Consider the following 17439-nt stretch of genomic DNA (forward strand, 5'->3'; position numbering starts at 1 on the left):
TAACCTTCTGTAGTGTGGTAGTGAAAGGTTAACCTTCTGTAGTGTGGTAGTGAAAGGTTAACCTTCTGTAGTGTGGTAGTGAAAGTTTAACCTTCTGTAGTGTGGTAGTGAAAGGTTAACCTTCTGTAGTGTGGTAGTGAAAGGTTAACCTTCTGTAGTGTGGTAGTGAAAGGGTTAACCTTCTGTAGTGTGGCAGTGAAAGGTTAACCTTCTGTAGTGCGGTAGTGAAAGGTTAACCGTCTGTAGTGTGGTAGTGAAAGGTTAACCTTCTGTAGCGTGGTAGTGAAAGGTTAACCTTCTGTAGCGTGGTAGTGAAAGGTTAACCTTCTGTAGTGTGGTAGTGAAAGGGTTAACCTTCTGTAGTGTGGTAGTGAAAGGTTTAACCTTCTGTAGTGTGGTAGTGAAAGGGTTAACCTTCTGTAGTGTGGTAGTGAAGGGTTAACCTTCTGGAGTGTGGTAGTGAAAGGTTAACCTTCTGTAGTGTGGTAGTGAAAGGGTTAAACTTATGTAGTGTGGTAGTGAAAGGTTTAACCTTCTGTAGTGTGGTACTGAAAGGGTTAATCTTCTGTAATGTGGTAGTGAAGGGTTAACCTTCTGTAGTGTGGTAGTGAAACCTTCTGTAGTGTGGTAGTGAAAGGTTAACCTTCTGTAGTGTGGTAGTGAAAGGTTAACCTTCTGTAGTGTGGTAGTGAAAGGTTAACCGTCTGTAGTGTGGTAGTGAAAGGGTTAACCTTCTGTAGTGTGGTAGTGAAAGGGTTAACCTTCTGTAGTGTGGTAGTGAAAGATTAACCTTCTGTAGTGTGGTAGTGAAAGGGTTAACCTTCTGTAGTGTGGTAGTGAAAGGGTTAACCTTCTGTAGTGTGGTAGTGAAAGGTTAACCTTCTGTATTGTGGTAGTGAAATGTTAACCTTCTGTAGTGTGGTAGTGAAATGTTAACCTTCTGTAGTGTGGTAGTGAAAGGTTTAACCGTCTGTATTGTGGTAGTGAAAGGTTAACCTTCTGTAATGTGGTAGTGAAAGGTTAACCGTCTGTAGTGTGGTAGTGAAAGGGTTAACCTTCTGTAGTGTGGTAGTGAAAGGGTTAACCTTCTGTAGTGTGGTAGTGAAAGACTAACCTTCTGTAGTGTGGTAGTGAAAGGGTTAACCTTCTGTAGTGTGGTAGTGAAAGGGTTAACCTTCTGTAGTGTGGTAGTGAAAGGTTAACCGTCTGTAGTGTGGTATTGAAAGGGTTAACCTGCTGTAGTGTGGTAGTGAAAGGTTAACAGTCTGTAGTGTGGTAGTGAAAGGGTTAACCTTCTGTAGTGTGGTAGTGAAAGGTTAACCTTCTGTAGTGTGGTAGTGAAAGGTTAACCGTCTGTAGTGTGGTAGTGAAAGGGTTAACCTTCTGTAGTGTGGTAGTGAAAGGTTAACAGTCTGTAGTGTGGTAGTGAAAGGGTTAACCTTCTGTAGTGTGGTAGTGAAAGGTTAACCTTCTGTAGTGTAGTAGTGAAAGGTTAACCTTCTGTAGTGTGGTAGTGAAAGGTTAACCTTCTGTAGTGTGGTAGTGAAAGGTTAACCATCTGTAGTGTGGTAGTGAAAGGTTAACCGTCTGTAGTGTGGTAGTGAAAGGTTAACCTTCTGTAGTGTGGTAGTGAAAGGTTAACCTTCTGTAGTGTGGTAGTGAAAGGTTAACCGTCTGTAGTGTGGTAGTGAAAGGTTAACCTTCTGTAGTGTGGTAGTGAAAGGTTAACCTTCTGTAGTGTGGTAGTGAAAGGGTTAACCTTCTGTAGTGTGGTAGTGAAAGGTTAACCGTCTGTAGTGTGGTAGTGAAAGGTTAACCTTCTGTAGTGTGGTAGTGAAAGGTTAACCGTCTGTAGTGTGTGGTAGTGAAAGGTTAACCTTCTGTAGTGTGGTAGTGAAAGGGTTAACCTTCTGTAGTGTGGTAGTGAAAGGTTAACCGTCTGTAGTGTGGTAGTGAAAGGTTAACCTTCTGTAGTGTGGTAGTGAAAGGGTTAACCTTCTGTAGTGTGGTAGTGAAAGGTTAACCGTCTGTAGTGTGGTAGTGAAAGGTTAACCTTCTGTAGTGTGGTAGTGAAAGGTTAACCGTCTGTAGTGTGTGGTAGTGAATGGTTAACCTTCTGTAGTGTGGCAGTGAAAGGGTTCAAATGCTAACGCAAGATGACCCTCATTATATATGCAGGATGAAGTGCAGCGTTCCGGCGAGCCTCCCCAGGGCCACGGCAGACTCTCCAGGGAGAGAGAGCCGACCAGACGGCCCTCCTCCAGGCTGCTCTTCACCGGCCCCACCAGGCTCCACCAGGAGGCCCTCCCCCCCGCCGGCCACAACCCCTCCCCGGCCCCCGGCCGCCACACCTGCACCGGCGCGGGGCACCACACCTCCCTCAACTCCCTCCATCACACCTGCCACCTGCAGTTCTCCTCCTCCCCCGACCACCCTCACCACCCGCACCACCATCCCCATCGCCATCCCACCATCCACCCTAGCCGCCCCGACTCGGGCCACCACACCTGCCCGGGGTTCCTCCACCACAGAGAGCCCTCTGGCCCTCTGAGGCAGGAGGCGTCTGTGAGGCCTCCCTCCAGGTCCAGTTCCCGCGAGAAGTCCTCCGTCTTAGCCAGGTCCGCGTCCTCCGCCTCCTCCAAAGCCCCGTCTCCCATGCTGTCCCCGCATCCGTCCCCCCTCCCCTCGCCATGTCCCTCGCCCTGTCCCTCCCTCGCCACTCCTGCTCCTCCGCCCTGCACCCCCGAGCGGCCCTGCTCCCCCTCTGCCCTCGGCCAGAGAAGCCCCGTGGCCGACAGGAACAGGCTGACCGCAGATCCCAGGACACAGTCCCAGCAGAGAGGTGAGGAGTCTGTGTGTGTTTTCTTGTGTATGTGTGTAACGGATGGTACCGCGATGCGCAGTCAGTCACGATGGACTTCAGATGTTGTGAAGTGACTGTGGCGAGTAGCGGTACTGTGGGTTAAACTCACTCTCACCCTTTAAAAGACACATAGACACGTTGCAAAGCAGTGAGTTCACCTCTTGGTATAGCGGTCTGTGCTGTCGACCCGCGGCGCAGCAGACCACGGGTTCGAAACTCCCTCGGGGCATCGAAGTTTAAGGTGACGATATGACAACCGTTACATGTGTATGAATGTTTTTACCTCACTTGTTGTACATATACATTAGGGGTGTAACGGTACACAAAAGCCACGTTTCGGTATGTACCTCGGTTTTGAAGTCACAGTTCGGTACGGGTTTTCGGTACAGTGGGGGAAAGTTTGGCTTTTGAGTACTTCATTAGAAATACAAAACACTACCGCACTACCAAATCGGTTAACCCTTTCACTGTGACAATACACAGAAGGCTAACCCTTTCACTGCCACACGACAGCCGGTTAACCCTTTCACTGCCACATGACAGAAGGTTAACCCTTTACCCTTTACTACTTTACTACTACTTAACCTTCTGTCGTGTGGCAGTGAAAGGGTTAAGTCCGATGACGTCAACGCTTCGTTTACCGCGAAACGAAACCTATGAAGTGTCATGTCAATGTTCAGACGCACAATACACGCTTATCTAGGATTTGACTTGATTCAACAACAACAAAGCAGTCAGGGCAATGGCAAGCCGAAAACGGTTGCAAGTGTTGTTACACTTTACAAAGCTAGATGCAGACAACACTCGATTCAAATGTGAAAGGTACCCAACGCTAGCTGTATGCCTGGTTTAGTAACAGTATATTCTGGTTCTGTACTGCAGGCGTGTATGGTTTAGTACCCAACTAATATGAGTAGGGATGCTCGATATTGGCTTTTTTACCGATACCGATATTGTCCAACTCTTAATTTCCGATACCGATATCAACCGATATCAACCGATACCGATATATGCAGGGTTTCCCCCCTCAAAAAACGGAATAATTTCAGGTAATTAACATTACATATATCTTGTCATGGAATTAACACAACATTATGCATACTTTTGACAATAAATAAAATCAGAATTTGTTCTTACTTGCTTGTAAGCATTTTTCTTTTTTTAAACCGATACCGATAATTTCGGTGATCGGTGATTTGAGACTAGTTATGCTAGATTATGAGTTAAAATCATATAAACGATTTTATCTGTTTTGTTCTTATGGACTTATTATGGAATATGTATTCTATGGTTGGAGAATTGTGATATCTGACTTGTGAATGTTGAGTGAGCTTTGATTCACTTGTTTTGTTTGTTGTGATGTTTTCTTGTGAGTACTTCAATGTTTGTGGTTTTATATTTTTTTTATTTGACATTTCTTTGTGTTTGTATTCTAAATGGTTGGACCCCAGGAAGAGTAGTCTCACCTTGGTGTAAACTAATGGGGATCCACAATAAAAAAAAATAAAACAATAAATACAATTTACTTAGTAACAGTATATTCTGGTTCTGTACCAGGAGCTACTCTGTCCCAGCTGTCGGACAGCGGCCAGACGCTGAGCGAGGACAGTGGGGTGGACATCGCCGAGGCGGGGGGCCTCAGTAAGGATGGCAGTCCTCGACCCAGCAAGAGCCAGCAGAGCCCCCAGGAGCCCACAGGGGCCCCCGCTGCACAGGCCTCAAGACAGGTGAGGGCTCCAGTGGATTGAGGGGGGAGGGGCCTTGTCACCACAGACTTCAGTACCAGATCTAACCAGCCAGAGATGTGAGTGTTTAACCCTTTCACTGCCACACTACAGAAGGTTAACCTTTCACTACCACACTACAGAAGGTTAACCCTTTACTACCACACTACAGAAGTGTGGTAACCTCTAATAATAAGTAAGCCACACAACACGCTTGTGATCCCTTTGGTTGAGTAGTTTAGTGGGTAACGGGAGCAATACAATACAGGTGCGTCTTACACTCTGCGCACGTTAGTCATACAGGTAAGAACGCCGGCACCGGATACGGAGAATACCTCACGTATTATATCTGTAGTCACAAAATAATATGCCTTGAGCGATAGCTCCCTCTAGTGGGGAAATATAGATACTGCATCAATATTACATTTACATTTACATTTAGTCATTTAACTGACGCTTTTATCCAAAGCGACTTACAAGTTCTGTACGACAAGCCATCAGGAAGGGCACAACTCTATCAGCTGAGCAACAATGTTCATCAAAGTGTTGAGTGCTACAGTGTAGGTTAGTTTATTAGGACAGTGCATGACAGTACGGTTAGTTAGGGTTAGATTTTTTTTTTTTTTGTTTATTATTTTTTTTTATTCAGATAATGGTTGAAGAAGTGCGTCTTTAGTCGACGGCGAAAGATTGGACGTGATTCGGCTGTCCTAACTGGGGTGGGTAGTTCATTCCACCATAGTGGGGCAAGGACTGAGAATAGGCGACTTCTCTTTGATGACCCTCCCGGAGCTTGGATAGGAGTAGGTCTGAGGCGGCCAGAAGATGCAGAGCGTAGGGGTCTTGAGGGTGTGTAGTTAGAGACCATTGACCGGAGGTAGGCGGGAGCGGTTCCCTTTGCCGCACGGTATGCTAGGTCGAGGGCCTTGAAGCGGATTCGTGCAGCAATGGGGAGCCAGTGCAGGTCCCTAAGAAGTGGGGTGACATGGGCCGACTTCGGTAGGTTTGAGATCAGGCGGGCCGCTGCGTTCTGAATGAGTTGAAGAGGCTTAGTGGCAGTGGCCGGGAGGCCAGCGAGCAGTGCATTGCAGTAGTCGAGGCGGGAGATGACTGTTGATTGGACGAGGAGTTGGGTGGCTTCTTTTGTCAGGAAGGGGCGGATCCTTCTGACGTTGCTCAGGAGGAATCGGCAGGTTCTGGTCGTCGCTGCGATGTGAGCAGAGAAGTTCAACTGGTCGTCGAGGACAACACCAAGGTTCTTGGCGGTCGGGGACGCAGTCACAGCTGCATTCTCGACTGTGATTGAAAGGTCGGTTAGGGGGGAGGATTTGGCCGGCAGGTGGAGCAATTCTGTTTTGCTTAGGTTCAGTTTGAGGTGGTTGGACGTCATCCAGGCTGAGATGTCGGACAGACAGGCCGAGATCCGCTCAGAGACGTGGATATCTGAGGGAGGGAAGGAGAGGAAGAGTTGAGTATCGTCGGCATAACAATGGTAGGAGAAGCCATGAGACGTGATAATGTTACCCAGTGATTTAGTGTAGAGGGAGAAGAGAAGGGGTCCTAAAACCGAGCCCTGGGGGACACCCGTCCGCAGGGGGCGGGTGGCCGACAGGGTCCCTCTCCATGACACTTGGTAGGAGCGGTCATTGAGGTATGATGACAGCCATGTCAGCGCAGAGCCAGCCACTCCCATTCCTGCGAGGGCCGCAAGGAGGATCTGGTGGTTGACTGTGTCGAAGGCTGCAGATAGATCTAGGAGAATCAGGACAGAGGAGAGGCCTTTCGCTTTTGCTAAGTGAAGTGCCTCTGTGACCGCAATGAGGGCTGTCTCTGTGGAGTGACCAGTCCTGAAGCCTGACTGATTAGGGTCTAGGAGGTCATTCTGTAAGAGATAAGCAGTAAGTTGGTTGGATACAGCACGTTCAAGTGTTTTAGAAAGGAAGGAGAGAAGAGAGACAGGACGGTAGTTGCCTATGACGGTAGGGTTCAGGGTTGGTTTTTTTAACCCTAGATATATATAAAGCTGACATTATAACACCCCTCCCCCTTTAAATTTCAACATTACCAAAATGTCCATGTAATACAAAAATAATAACAGTAGTGTCTTACCCTTGTACACTTTCCAAAAATATATATATACCAAATAAATGACTTAGCAACAGTTTACCAAATAAGGCACTTGAAAAACATATTACCAACAGTCAGGGCCGCCTCAGGGGGTGTGCGAGCAGTGCGGTCGCACAGGGCCTCGCGGGAAGGGGGGCCTCGCACAATTTTTTTTTTTTTTTTTTTCGAGGCCCCCCTTCCCGCGAGGCCCTTTTTCATCACAGACCTAAAATCTAGTTTTGCTTATATGCTTATATATTTCACATTAGACACGTTCCTGGCTCTGAGGCTCTGCAGGTAGCAGAATTGGTTTCAATGAGGGGAGGGGTTACAGCCAGGTAAGGTAGCGTCTGTTGAGTTCATTGTGTGTGTCTGTGGTGCGTGTGGGGGGGGGGGGGGGGGGGGGGCGTGAACCGACTCATTGCCAGACGTGAACGATTTGACTCATGCTCACGGCAATGAATCGGCTCTTATGAACGAGTCGCTCATGACCGACCCATCACTAGCGTCTGACTATTTCGCGCATGCAGCATTGGAGCCTAGGTTATGCCAGCCAAGATGAAGAGGACATCGTTCGGCAGATGGACTGAAGATGAAAGTTGTTGCATGTTAGACAGTTCAGTCAGGCTAGCCATCCCGGCTAAAGACAGGGACAGCTAGTTAGCTTTAGCTACGTTATAATATTAAGTGTGGTTCAGTCGGGATATAGCCATGATGATGTCGGCTAGTAGCTAGCTTAGCTAAAGGCTAACTAGCGTTAGCTAACCTAGAGACAGCGCGTGCAGCATTGTTATGCCAAGATGAAGAGGATGGTCGTTCGGCAGATGAACTTCGTCAACTCCACGCGGTTGTCTCCATCCTCTTGGACGTTTGGTGAGTTTTTAATGCACTCTGTTCTATTCCCGCCGTGGATATCTCTCTCTCTCTCTCTCTGGAGCCAAACTGGCCGACTAGCTGTTGTAGTACTAGTAGCTAACGGTGTGTGGCCTGGTGTCAGCACCTGTATTGCTTTTCTCATGTTGTACAGTTTTTCAGTGGTAGCCGCATAGCTTGCTTCTGCATTAGCTAATGGTTAGCGATAGCCGGGTTGAGCTAACTGTTAGCCAGTTAGCTGTTTAGCTACGACGTTAGCTGCCGGCTGCGCTCGGCTGGGAACGTTAGTTTGATGCTATCAGTTAGCCTAGAGTTAGCTGTTAGCTTGTGCTACGACCATTGACATTAGCCGTGAGAATAGCAGGGGGTTCTGGCACTCTGACTACGACATCATCTTTGACAGAAGATGTAGTCGGGCCTGCACCATGACAAGGCCCCGGCCATAGCTTCTTTTTGTCCCGCCAGCGAGAAGGTCAAGGATCTTCAGTCACAGTGCTCAGGTATTCTGCCACTGTGTACTCTCTGTTTAGGGCCAAATAGCATTTCAATTTATTTCCAATGTGTCTCTCTCTCTCTCTCTCTCTCTCTCTCTCTCTCTCTCTCTCTGTACACTGTATATTGACTGTAGAACGGGAGCTCTCTCTCGCTCTCTCTCTTGCTATATGTTGACTGTATCATGCCTAGCCTCGGGCAGCGCTATTATTTAAGAATATGTTGACTGTATGAAAAAAAAAAAATATTATATATATATATATATTTTCTTTTTTTTACCTTTTGGGGGGGGGGGGGGGGGGGGGGGGGGGCTCGTGTTTAAATCTCGCACAGGGCCTCGCATTTCTCCCAGGCGGCCCTGCCAACAGTCATTACTCTCATAATCTCATAACTGTCTCGTTAAATGTTCAGTCTGTCGGGAGGTCGGCGATCACGCTGTGACCTGCGCAATACCGCTGGTGACCTTGGACACACCACAGGTGACTGAGGTTTGGGTGGCTCTGGTGTTGAGAGCATGAGAGGGGTCTGAGTGTCAACTCTTCTTGGGGACACAAACACCTCTCCGTGGTGCGATCAGTCTCTGAACTTGTGTCGTGGCGTAGGCGTACATGGTCCTGGTGTCTACGGAAAACACGTCCATCAGTCAGTTGAATGACATAGGAAACTGGGCCACTCTGTTTCAGAATAACGCCAGGCAGCCACTGTTGCTTGTTGATAGTACTGAAATTCCTCACATAGACCTTGTCCTCAGGTTCTATTTGTCTCTCTTTTGCGTGCTGATCATGACGCTCCTTCTGCTTCTCCTGCTTCCTCCGTACTTTCGCCTTCATGTCTGGACGCAGCAAGTCCAATCTCGCCTTGGGCCTACGCCCCATCAGCATCTCTGCTGGCGTGCGCCCCGTTGTCGTTTGAGGCGATAGGTAAACAGGAAACGTGAAAGTCTAGTGTTTAGAGAGTCTCCTGTCATCCTCTTTAACCCCTCTTTCACTGTCTGAACAACCCGCTCAGCCAAACCATTTGAGGCTGGGTGGAACGGAGCCGTCCTAATGTGATTAATGCCGTTCTGGTGCATAAATTCACTGAACAGCTCACTGGTGAATGTTGGGCCATTATCCGAGACCAGGGTGTCTGGCAACCCATGGACTGCGAAGACTTGTCTGAGTTGGTCTATGGTTGTGGGGGCTGTGATATTGTTCATGATATGGGCTTCTATCCATTTTGAGTGTGCGTCTACCATGATCAGAAACATCTGTCCCATAAAGGGTCCTGCAAAGTCTACATGCAGCCTAGACCAGGGGCGGTCTGGCCACTCCCATGGGTGCAACGGAGCAGGCGGTGGATTGTTCTGATTAGTCTGACACTGTGTGCATGATTTTACCTTGCTCTCCAGATCATCGTCCATTCTTGGCCACCAGACGTATGATCTCGCTAGGCTTTTCATCCGGGAGACTCCTGGATGAGTCTCATGTATCTCCTCCACAACTTGTGACCGTCCTGGGGGCGGTACGATGACCCTTGACCCCCAGAAGATGCAGCCGTCCTGCAGGCTCAGTTCTGTTTTGCGTTTAGCATACGGCCTCAGTTCCTCTCCCTCCACGACACTGGGCCAACCTTGCAAAAGGAAGGTCTTGACCCGAGACAGGACCGGGTCCATCTCTGTCCACTGCTTAATCTGTGTCGCTTTGATAGGTGTCTCTGCTAGCCTCTCCAATGAAAACACAGTCTCTGGAGGCACATACTGTATGTAGTGGCGGGTGTCTCTGGTAATGGCAGTCGACTCAGTGCGTCAGCATTTGCGTTATCCTTGCCCGCTTTGAACACTATAGTGTACTGGTAGGCTGAGAGTGTGAGAGCCCAACGCTGTATCCTGGCTGAGGCCAGCGGTGGGATGCATTTTGTCTCACTGAACAGACTCATCAGAGGTTTATGGTCTGTTGTGATAGTGAATGCCCGTCCGTATAGGTATTGATGGAAACGCTTCACAGCAAAAACAACAGCTAGACCCTCTTTATCTAACTGAGAGTACCCCTTCTCTGCTGCTGTTAGGGTACGTGAAGCAAAAACAACAGGCTTCTCATCTCCATCCTCCATGATGTGTGAGAGCACGGCTCCGACTCCATAAGGCGAGGCATCACTCGAGACGATGATCTCTTTGTCTGGGTCGTAGTGAACGAGCAGCTTTGCAGACTGGAGCAGCTCTTTCACTTCCTTAAAAGCTCTCTGCTGCTCTCCACTCCACTCCCACTTAGTGTCAAGGTGCAGTAGCTTGTACAGCGGGGACAAAACATTTGATAAATCCGGCAGAAATTTGCCATAATAATTCACCATGCCCAAAAACGATCTCAGTTCATGGACACTCTTTGGGCTTGGAGCCTCCTTTATGGCTCTCACCTTGTCTTCCAAAGGGCTGAGCCCCTGTGCTGTGATCCTGTGTCCCAGGTAGGTCACGCTCTGTGCCAGGAACACACACTTGGCACGCTTCAAACGCAGTCCTGCGTCTGAGAGTCGTTTCAACACCTGCTCTAGGTTGGCCAGATGCTCCGCCTCCGTGGCCCCCGTGATGAGGATATCATCTAGATATACCGCTACGTGCGGGATACCCTGTAACAGCGTGTCCATTGTTCTTTGAAAAATGGCGGGGCTGGATGCCACTCCAAACACAAGGCGATTGTATTTAAATAAGCCCTTGTGAGTGTTGATGGTGACATACTCTTTTGACTCTTCGTCAAGTTGCAGTTGCTGGTAAGCATGGCTCATGTCTAGCTTTGTGAAAAGCTTCCCCCCTGACAAGGTTGCAAACAGGTCATCCACTCTTGGTAGTGGATACTCCTCCAGTTTAGAGACCTGATTTACCGTCACCTTGTAGTCTCCACATATGCGTGCTGTATTATCCTCTTTCAGGATTGGCACAATGGGAGCCGCCCACCTTGAAAATTGGACGGGTTCAATGATGCCTTGCTTCTGCAAACGTTCCAGCTCCTCCTCCACCTTGACCTTCATGGCATACGGCACCGACCTAGGCTTGAAAAACCTTGGGGCGGCCTCAGGGTCAACATGGAGTTTCACAGTTACCCCCTTCAGTGTGCCCAGCTCGTCCCTGAAAACATCACTGTACCGATGCAGGATGTCCTCTGTCGTGTGCACATATTTAACATTATGCCAGTTTAGCTTAATTTTCCTTAGCCAATCACGGCCCAAAAGACTTGCCCCCCCCCCCCCCTTAGCTATAACCAGCCTGGCCTTTGCCTTCTGATTCCCCGCTAAAATTTCCACATATAGCACCCCTATATGAGGTATGGGCTGACCTGTATATGTCCTGAGCCTGAGCTTAGATGGGCTAATGGGTGGTAGGTTAGACCCCCATGTCTTCCTGTAGGTTTCCTCACTGATGACCGATGCAGTAGCCCCTGAGTCAATCTCAAACTTTACATCCTGTCCCCCGACAGTGATAGTGGCATAATAGGGTTCAGGTGGCTCCTCATCTGTTCCCACCCCGAACATGTTGTATGCACACTCTGCTTCCTCATGTGTTTCTTCCAGGTGGTGTGTGGAGGCTTGAGCCTGTCGCTGCTTTCCCTGCCAAGGCTTGCCCCTGCCCATTTTATTGTCTTTTGAACTCCTGCACTTCTTTGCTAGGTGTCCCTTTTTATTACAATTATGGCAGACAGCCTCTTTGAATCTGCAGTCATTTGCATAATGCGACGACCCCCCACACCTAAAACATTCCACCCCTTTTTTAAACACTTCACTTTTACCAGTCTCTTTATAGGCATGATCCCTTCTGACCTGGTGCACTGTCGCTGGCTGTGACAACCCATTCCCCCTCTGTATGTCCCTAGCATTATTTGCAGCCATCTCCATACCTTGGGAAATCTCCAGGGCTTTTTTAAAAGTCAGCGGCGGGGCTTCCCCCAGCAGGCGGCGCTGTATGGGGTCATTATTAATGCCGCAAACTAATCTGTCACGGAGCATATCATCCAACACTGCCCCGAATTCACAATGTTCCGACAGTTCGCGTAGCTCAGCTACAAAGTTGGCTACAGACTGACCTTGCTTCCTGAACAGACTGTGGAATTTGAAACGTTGTACTATCACAGAGGGTCTTGGGTTGTGGTGGTTCCCCACAAGCTTGACTAAGTCTTCATATGGAATTTCCCCCGGTTTCAGTGGTGTAGCTAAATTCCTAATCAGCTTATAAGTCTTAGCCCCACACACACTCAGGAGAATAGAGCGCATTTTCGCCACATCAGTAATTCCATTTGCATTGAAAAAATGTCCCAACCTTTCCTCGTACTCTGTCCAGTCCTCATTCGCTTCCACAAACTCACTGATTTGTGGAACAAGTCGCCATCTGAGCGCGAGGCTCCTCTTCCACACTCGGCTCGCCTTCTTCTCCCGATGCTCTCCCGTCCCCGAGCGATGCTCCTTCAGTACCACTGCCGGCGTCGCTCATACGTTAGCCGTCCAGCTATAGCTTTAGCCTCACGCTAACAACAAACAAAAGCAACCGGGATGACACGTCGCCAATCCAGTTTATCCTCGTCGCCAAAAATATGGGGTAACCTCTAATAATAAGTAAGCCACACAACACGCTTGTGATCCCTTTGGTTGAGTAGTTTAGTGGGTAACGGGAGCAATACAATACAGGTGCGTCTTACACTCTGCGCACGTTAGTCATACAGGTAAGAACGCCGGCACCGGATATGGAGAATACCTCACGTATTATATCTGTAGTCACAAAATAATATGCCTTGAGCGATAGCTCCCTCTAGTGGGGAAATATAGATACTGCATCAATATTAACCCTAGATATATATAAAGCTGACATTATAACAAGAAGGTTAACCCTTTACTATCACACTACAGACGGTTAGCCTTCTGTAGTGTGGTTGTGAAAGGGTTAACCCTTTGTTGTGTGCCAGTGAAAGGGTTAACCTTCTGTATTGTCGCAGTGAAAGGGTTAACCTCTTGTCATGTTTAAGTTTAAGTTTATTTGGATCCCTTGCTGTGGCTATTCTTCCTGGGGTCCATAACACGTCTCTTTATCAGACACATACATTTTCATTTACGTACACACTATCTATTAGGGAATGTCAATTTTTTTGGTTGAAAATTTTGTTTTACCAAGATTTTGAAACGACATTTACTATTCTCCTGCTTAACATGTCTGGGAAGAGAGTTCCATTCCTGCATACCACGGAACATGACAGTTCGCTTCATTGCATTCGATCTCACTTTTGGAAGTGTAAAACCTTGTGCAGAAGCATGTCTGGTGGAATGGTTGTGTCTGTCGAGACTTATAGATAGATTGTTATATAAAATTGAGGGGATCTTTGTAACAAGAATATTCCTAGTAAATACAAGGAGTGAGCAGAGTAACTTATCTTTGACAAGTAACCAAGTTAAACAACTGTGCATCACTGCAACATTAGTTATATTATCGTATAGCTTACGCTCTGCTCTATTGGAACATATCCCATATCCAGTCTATATACTGAATACATTTCTCCACATGTACCTATACACACCCATCCGTCTGGCCACACCCCCATCCGCTCCTCTACATAAGCAGGGGTGTGGCCATACTAACAGCTCCTTCCTTATTTTCACCACAGCGAGTGTCTGTATACACCACTTGAGACGAGGGTGCTTCTGCTCTGTCTCCGTATCCAATGGAAACTGAGGATTTTATGGAGGGAGCGGGAGCGCTCTTGTTTGATGCCCCGTTGGAGACGTATCACTCTCCCCCTCAGGGTGTGGCAGGGGGTGATGTGTCTCCTAGGGGTCCCTTGTCCTCCGATGTTGGGTTAGAACCTCCGACTCGGAGACGAGATGCCCAGCTATCAGCCACGTCGGATGGTGGCGCCACACATGGCAGCCACACATGGCAGCCTCCCGGGCTACGTGGAGGGAGGTGCGCAAGGGGAGTTGCGTGCCTTGTTCCCCGAGCTCATGGCGGCCGCCGCTGTCGCTAATGGCGTGGCGTTGCCGCAGCCTCTGCCTGCACCTGTCCCTGATGACTTGATAGGTAATCTCTGGCAACGTCGTCCTGTGAGGGAGACGGGCATTGTCTGCCCATTCTTCCCTTCGATGGAGGCCTACGTGCGTCAGGGACAGGTAATCTCCCGCATCACTGGCCTTACCCCCGCCTACGTGCCAGTCACGCGGGTGGCGGGTTTGGTCCAGGGATTAAAGGAAGGGGTGCCGTGGCTTGATAGCCCGATGGCATCTATTCTTTGTCCCGAAGTGGTGTGGGAGCCGTTGCGAAAGCCGGTTCCCCAAGGGAAATCGGCTAGGCAGATGGCTAACTGGAGTGACCAGTCATACATCGCCGCGACTCAGAGCCTGGCTGCGACGTCCAACATCGCGCAGCTGGCGCGCTACATGTCGGGGATGATGGCGGGCGGGTCGGTGTTGGATGACCATCATCAGTACCTTCACGCCCAGGCGGCTGGAGCCATCCTACACCTAACTCAGCTGCAGGGGATAGCCGCCGGGAAGGGGCGCGCCCTGGCAACTCTGTCCCAGCGCCACCTTTGGCTGGAGCAAGCAAGGGTGCCGGAGCGGAAGAGGATTCCCCTGCTCACGGCCCCCCTCTCCGATGCTGGGCTCTTCGGGTCGGCCATGCAGCAGATGACGGCTGCCTGCAGAGAGATGGAGGAGGAGCACGCTGTGCTCCAACCCCATTTCCCCCGACCCGATGCCGACGGTGATGGCCGACGGAGACAACGTCGTCGGGGGTCCGCGACCGTTGCCACGGCCACCACCGCCGCCGCTGCTGGGCCTTCGGCGAAGAAGGCCAGGAGTGGAGAGAGTGCCTCGTCCGCAGCAGCCAGCCGCTCCACGCCCGGAGGTGACGGTAGGGATCGTCATGTGCCTCCGGGCCGGCTCCCCGTGGGAAGCGTCGTGCTGCACGCGGCAGGCGCCGCTAGTGACTTCCCCTGTTTTTCCCCTGTTCCCTTCCCTGCCCCAAACATTATGATTTTTATTACAATTAAATAAAGGGTCCCTCCTGGTGAGGGACAATTTTTTGTTACAAACTGTGTGTTTATTCACTGTATATGTTGGGGATACGATGTGTGAACCCTCGCCTAGCTGTGGGGTTGTTTAGGAGAGCAGGACTGTTTCTTTTAAATCGTTCTGGTCGCTATATATATGTGTGCTTGGCAAGGCCTGTGGCTAGCACTCGGTCGAAAGACTTTTTGTTCCTCATCCTGAAGAAGTATATTTCTTCTTATAGTGGTAATTTTTACCATTGTCTGAGGGGGTTGTGTGTATTCTGTTACAATGGAAACGATGGCATCGAGTCCACAACTTTGTTGGAGTGTTAGCCTACAGAAGTGCTTGTGTGTGTAGCTTGTACCGAGGTCTTAAAGACCCTCTCTTAAACTTCTGTGTTTTTTTCTTAAAACATGAGACACAGGTGTCGTGTTCGCACATAAATCTACGGCCTTGTTTATAAACCCCGTCGCAGATGAGTTATCGTCTGTGGCTGGCATGCGTTGGTTTAGCTTATCCTTGTAGGATATACGCTTTTCATACAGCATGCTGGCTACATGGGTATCATCGCTGATGGTTGTTTTTCGTCGTATCCGGGGTGTGGGGTCATGAGGGGGTGAACTGATAAACCCCTCCTTCCCTCTTTTCTGATTGGTCAGGGAGTTGGGCCTTCTGTCCTTCAGGTTCCCTGCCGCACTGATTGGTCAGCGCGGCACGGGGTAGGGAGAGGGGGGGGGGGGGTAGGGAGTTCCCTGTTTCCAGGCCTTTTTTGGCCAGTAGGGTCATGGAATTCCCCCCGCCATAGAGTACCTCTTTTGGCGCGTTTGTATTGGTTGGAGACTTCCATGAGTTATTTTCAGGCTCCATGTGTGGACTTCTGTTGTTGTCAAGATGGGTGTTGCGGTGCATGTGAACTTAAGAGTTCTGCTCTGCGCTCTGTTACATATGTCTTGAGCTTTTGGTCACGTGGCTCAATGTTACATAATCTTTTCAATTTGTTGCTCACGTGGGAAGTCTCTCTGGGGGTTCCCCGTCCCCTCTCTTATGGAGCGGGTGGACGGGGTGTTATTTTTCCCTCGGCCGCGTCATATGGGACCCATGTCCGGATTTTTTGGCGGCTTCTTGCCGTTCTCCCAGGCGGCTTGGAGGAACGTTATCTGGGTTCTTGTTAGAATTACCATTGATATGTTTTGGGTCTTGACGTGTACATAGTGCTGGCCCTGGGTGCTTCTGTGTGGAACCACGCATGGGCTTGCGCGCCTTGGTTGCTCATCATTGAAACAGCGTATGCAGTTTGTCTCTTCCGAGCGCCAGTGTACTAGGCTTGTCTCGATGAATTCTCGTTCATCTCTGGGGGATGATAACGGAATAGATCAAAGCATTGGCAGAGGGGTCTCACGCTCTTGGGGTGGGCCACCGGGCGCGGTGCTTTGTGTTCTGACCGTCTTGGTGGCGCCCTCTGTGATGATTTAGATCAACACTCCTGGGAGTGGGGATGGCGGTGTGATTAGGACACGGGACTGGTTCTGGTTGCGCCGGACCAGGTCAGTTAACCCCTTGTCCGCCGGGGCGCAGTTCTGCTGTTCTGGTACCCTGAGGGACTTGTGCTTTTTCGGGGGGAAAATGCCAGATCGGCCCGGGCGTTGCAGGGTTTGATGTTATGGAGGTGTTTGCGGTTATGTCACTGCGTGTTATCCTTCACTGTTGCTTGGTCCATATTGTGTTGTACCTTGCGCTGTGCTAAAGGAGCCTGGTCCTTCTCCATTCTTTTCGCCCCTCTCTTCTCCTGCTTGGCGGGGCTGGGAGGGGGCTGTCGAAGTGGTTCTTGTACCACTCTGGCATCCCTGTGTACGTCCCGGTCCGCTGGGCCCAGGTCCGAACTCATTCTCGTCCACCTGTTGGCCTGGGTTAACCCCTTCTTGGAAACTGAAACACTTGTACTGCTGTATAGCCAGTGTATACCCGCAGTTGTGTTTTGGAGTTTTTTTCTTGGGGGGTTATAGGAACAACCGCCTCCTGTTAGGTGGTGGTTGGTTTCCAGGTGTGCTGGTAGCAGAGTCGACTCTCGGGTTAGGCCAGGTTTGACCGCGTCTGCCTGCGAGTGTGCCCCGCACCTTTCATGACGTCTGCCAATCGTGTCTGCCTTCTCTGCCTCGGCCCCTCTAGAGGGTCGTTTTTTTTTTGTGGTGCACAGCATGCCGTACGCCCCTTCCGCTGGGGTGCTGTTTTCATTTCAGCAGACCCCTTTGGCGCCTGTCTAGTCCGCAGTGCTCCAGGCTGAGGTCGAGTCTTTTTTACCTGTTGCCTGGATTGAGGGATCGACCTCTTTTGGGGGTTGGCTCTCCGGTGCGCTGCCTGGTCCCGCTGTGGGTGTAGCCTCTT

At 49.7% G+C, this 17439-nt stretch overlaps 1 protein-coding gene across 1 annotated transcript in view; it reads left to right on the forward strand.

Moving 5' to 3' along the window:
* whrnb (whirlin b) overlaps nt 1-17439 on the forward strand; it is a gene marked incomplete at both ends in the record, with an annotated part of 126376 nt that overhangs the window by 46784 nt on the left and 62153 nt on the right. Inside the window, 2 exons of the mRNA XM_084308149.1 lie at nt 2179-2842; nt 4421-4590. Of these exons, the coding sequence (XP_084164275.1) occupies nt 2179-2842; nt 4421-4590 (834 nt within the window). The remainder of the gene's footprint in view (nt 1-2178; nt 2843-4420; nt 4591-17439) is intronic.

Source organism: Notolepis coatsorum (assembly GCF_963971535.1).
Source record: "Notolepis coatsorum genome assembly, chromosome: 2".
Classification (NCBI taxonomy): domain Eukaryota; kingdom Metazoa; phylum Chordata; class Actinopteri; order Aulopiformes; family Paralepididae; genus Notolepis; species Notolepis coatsorum.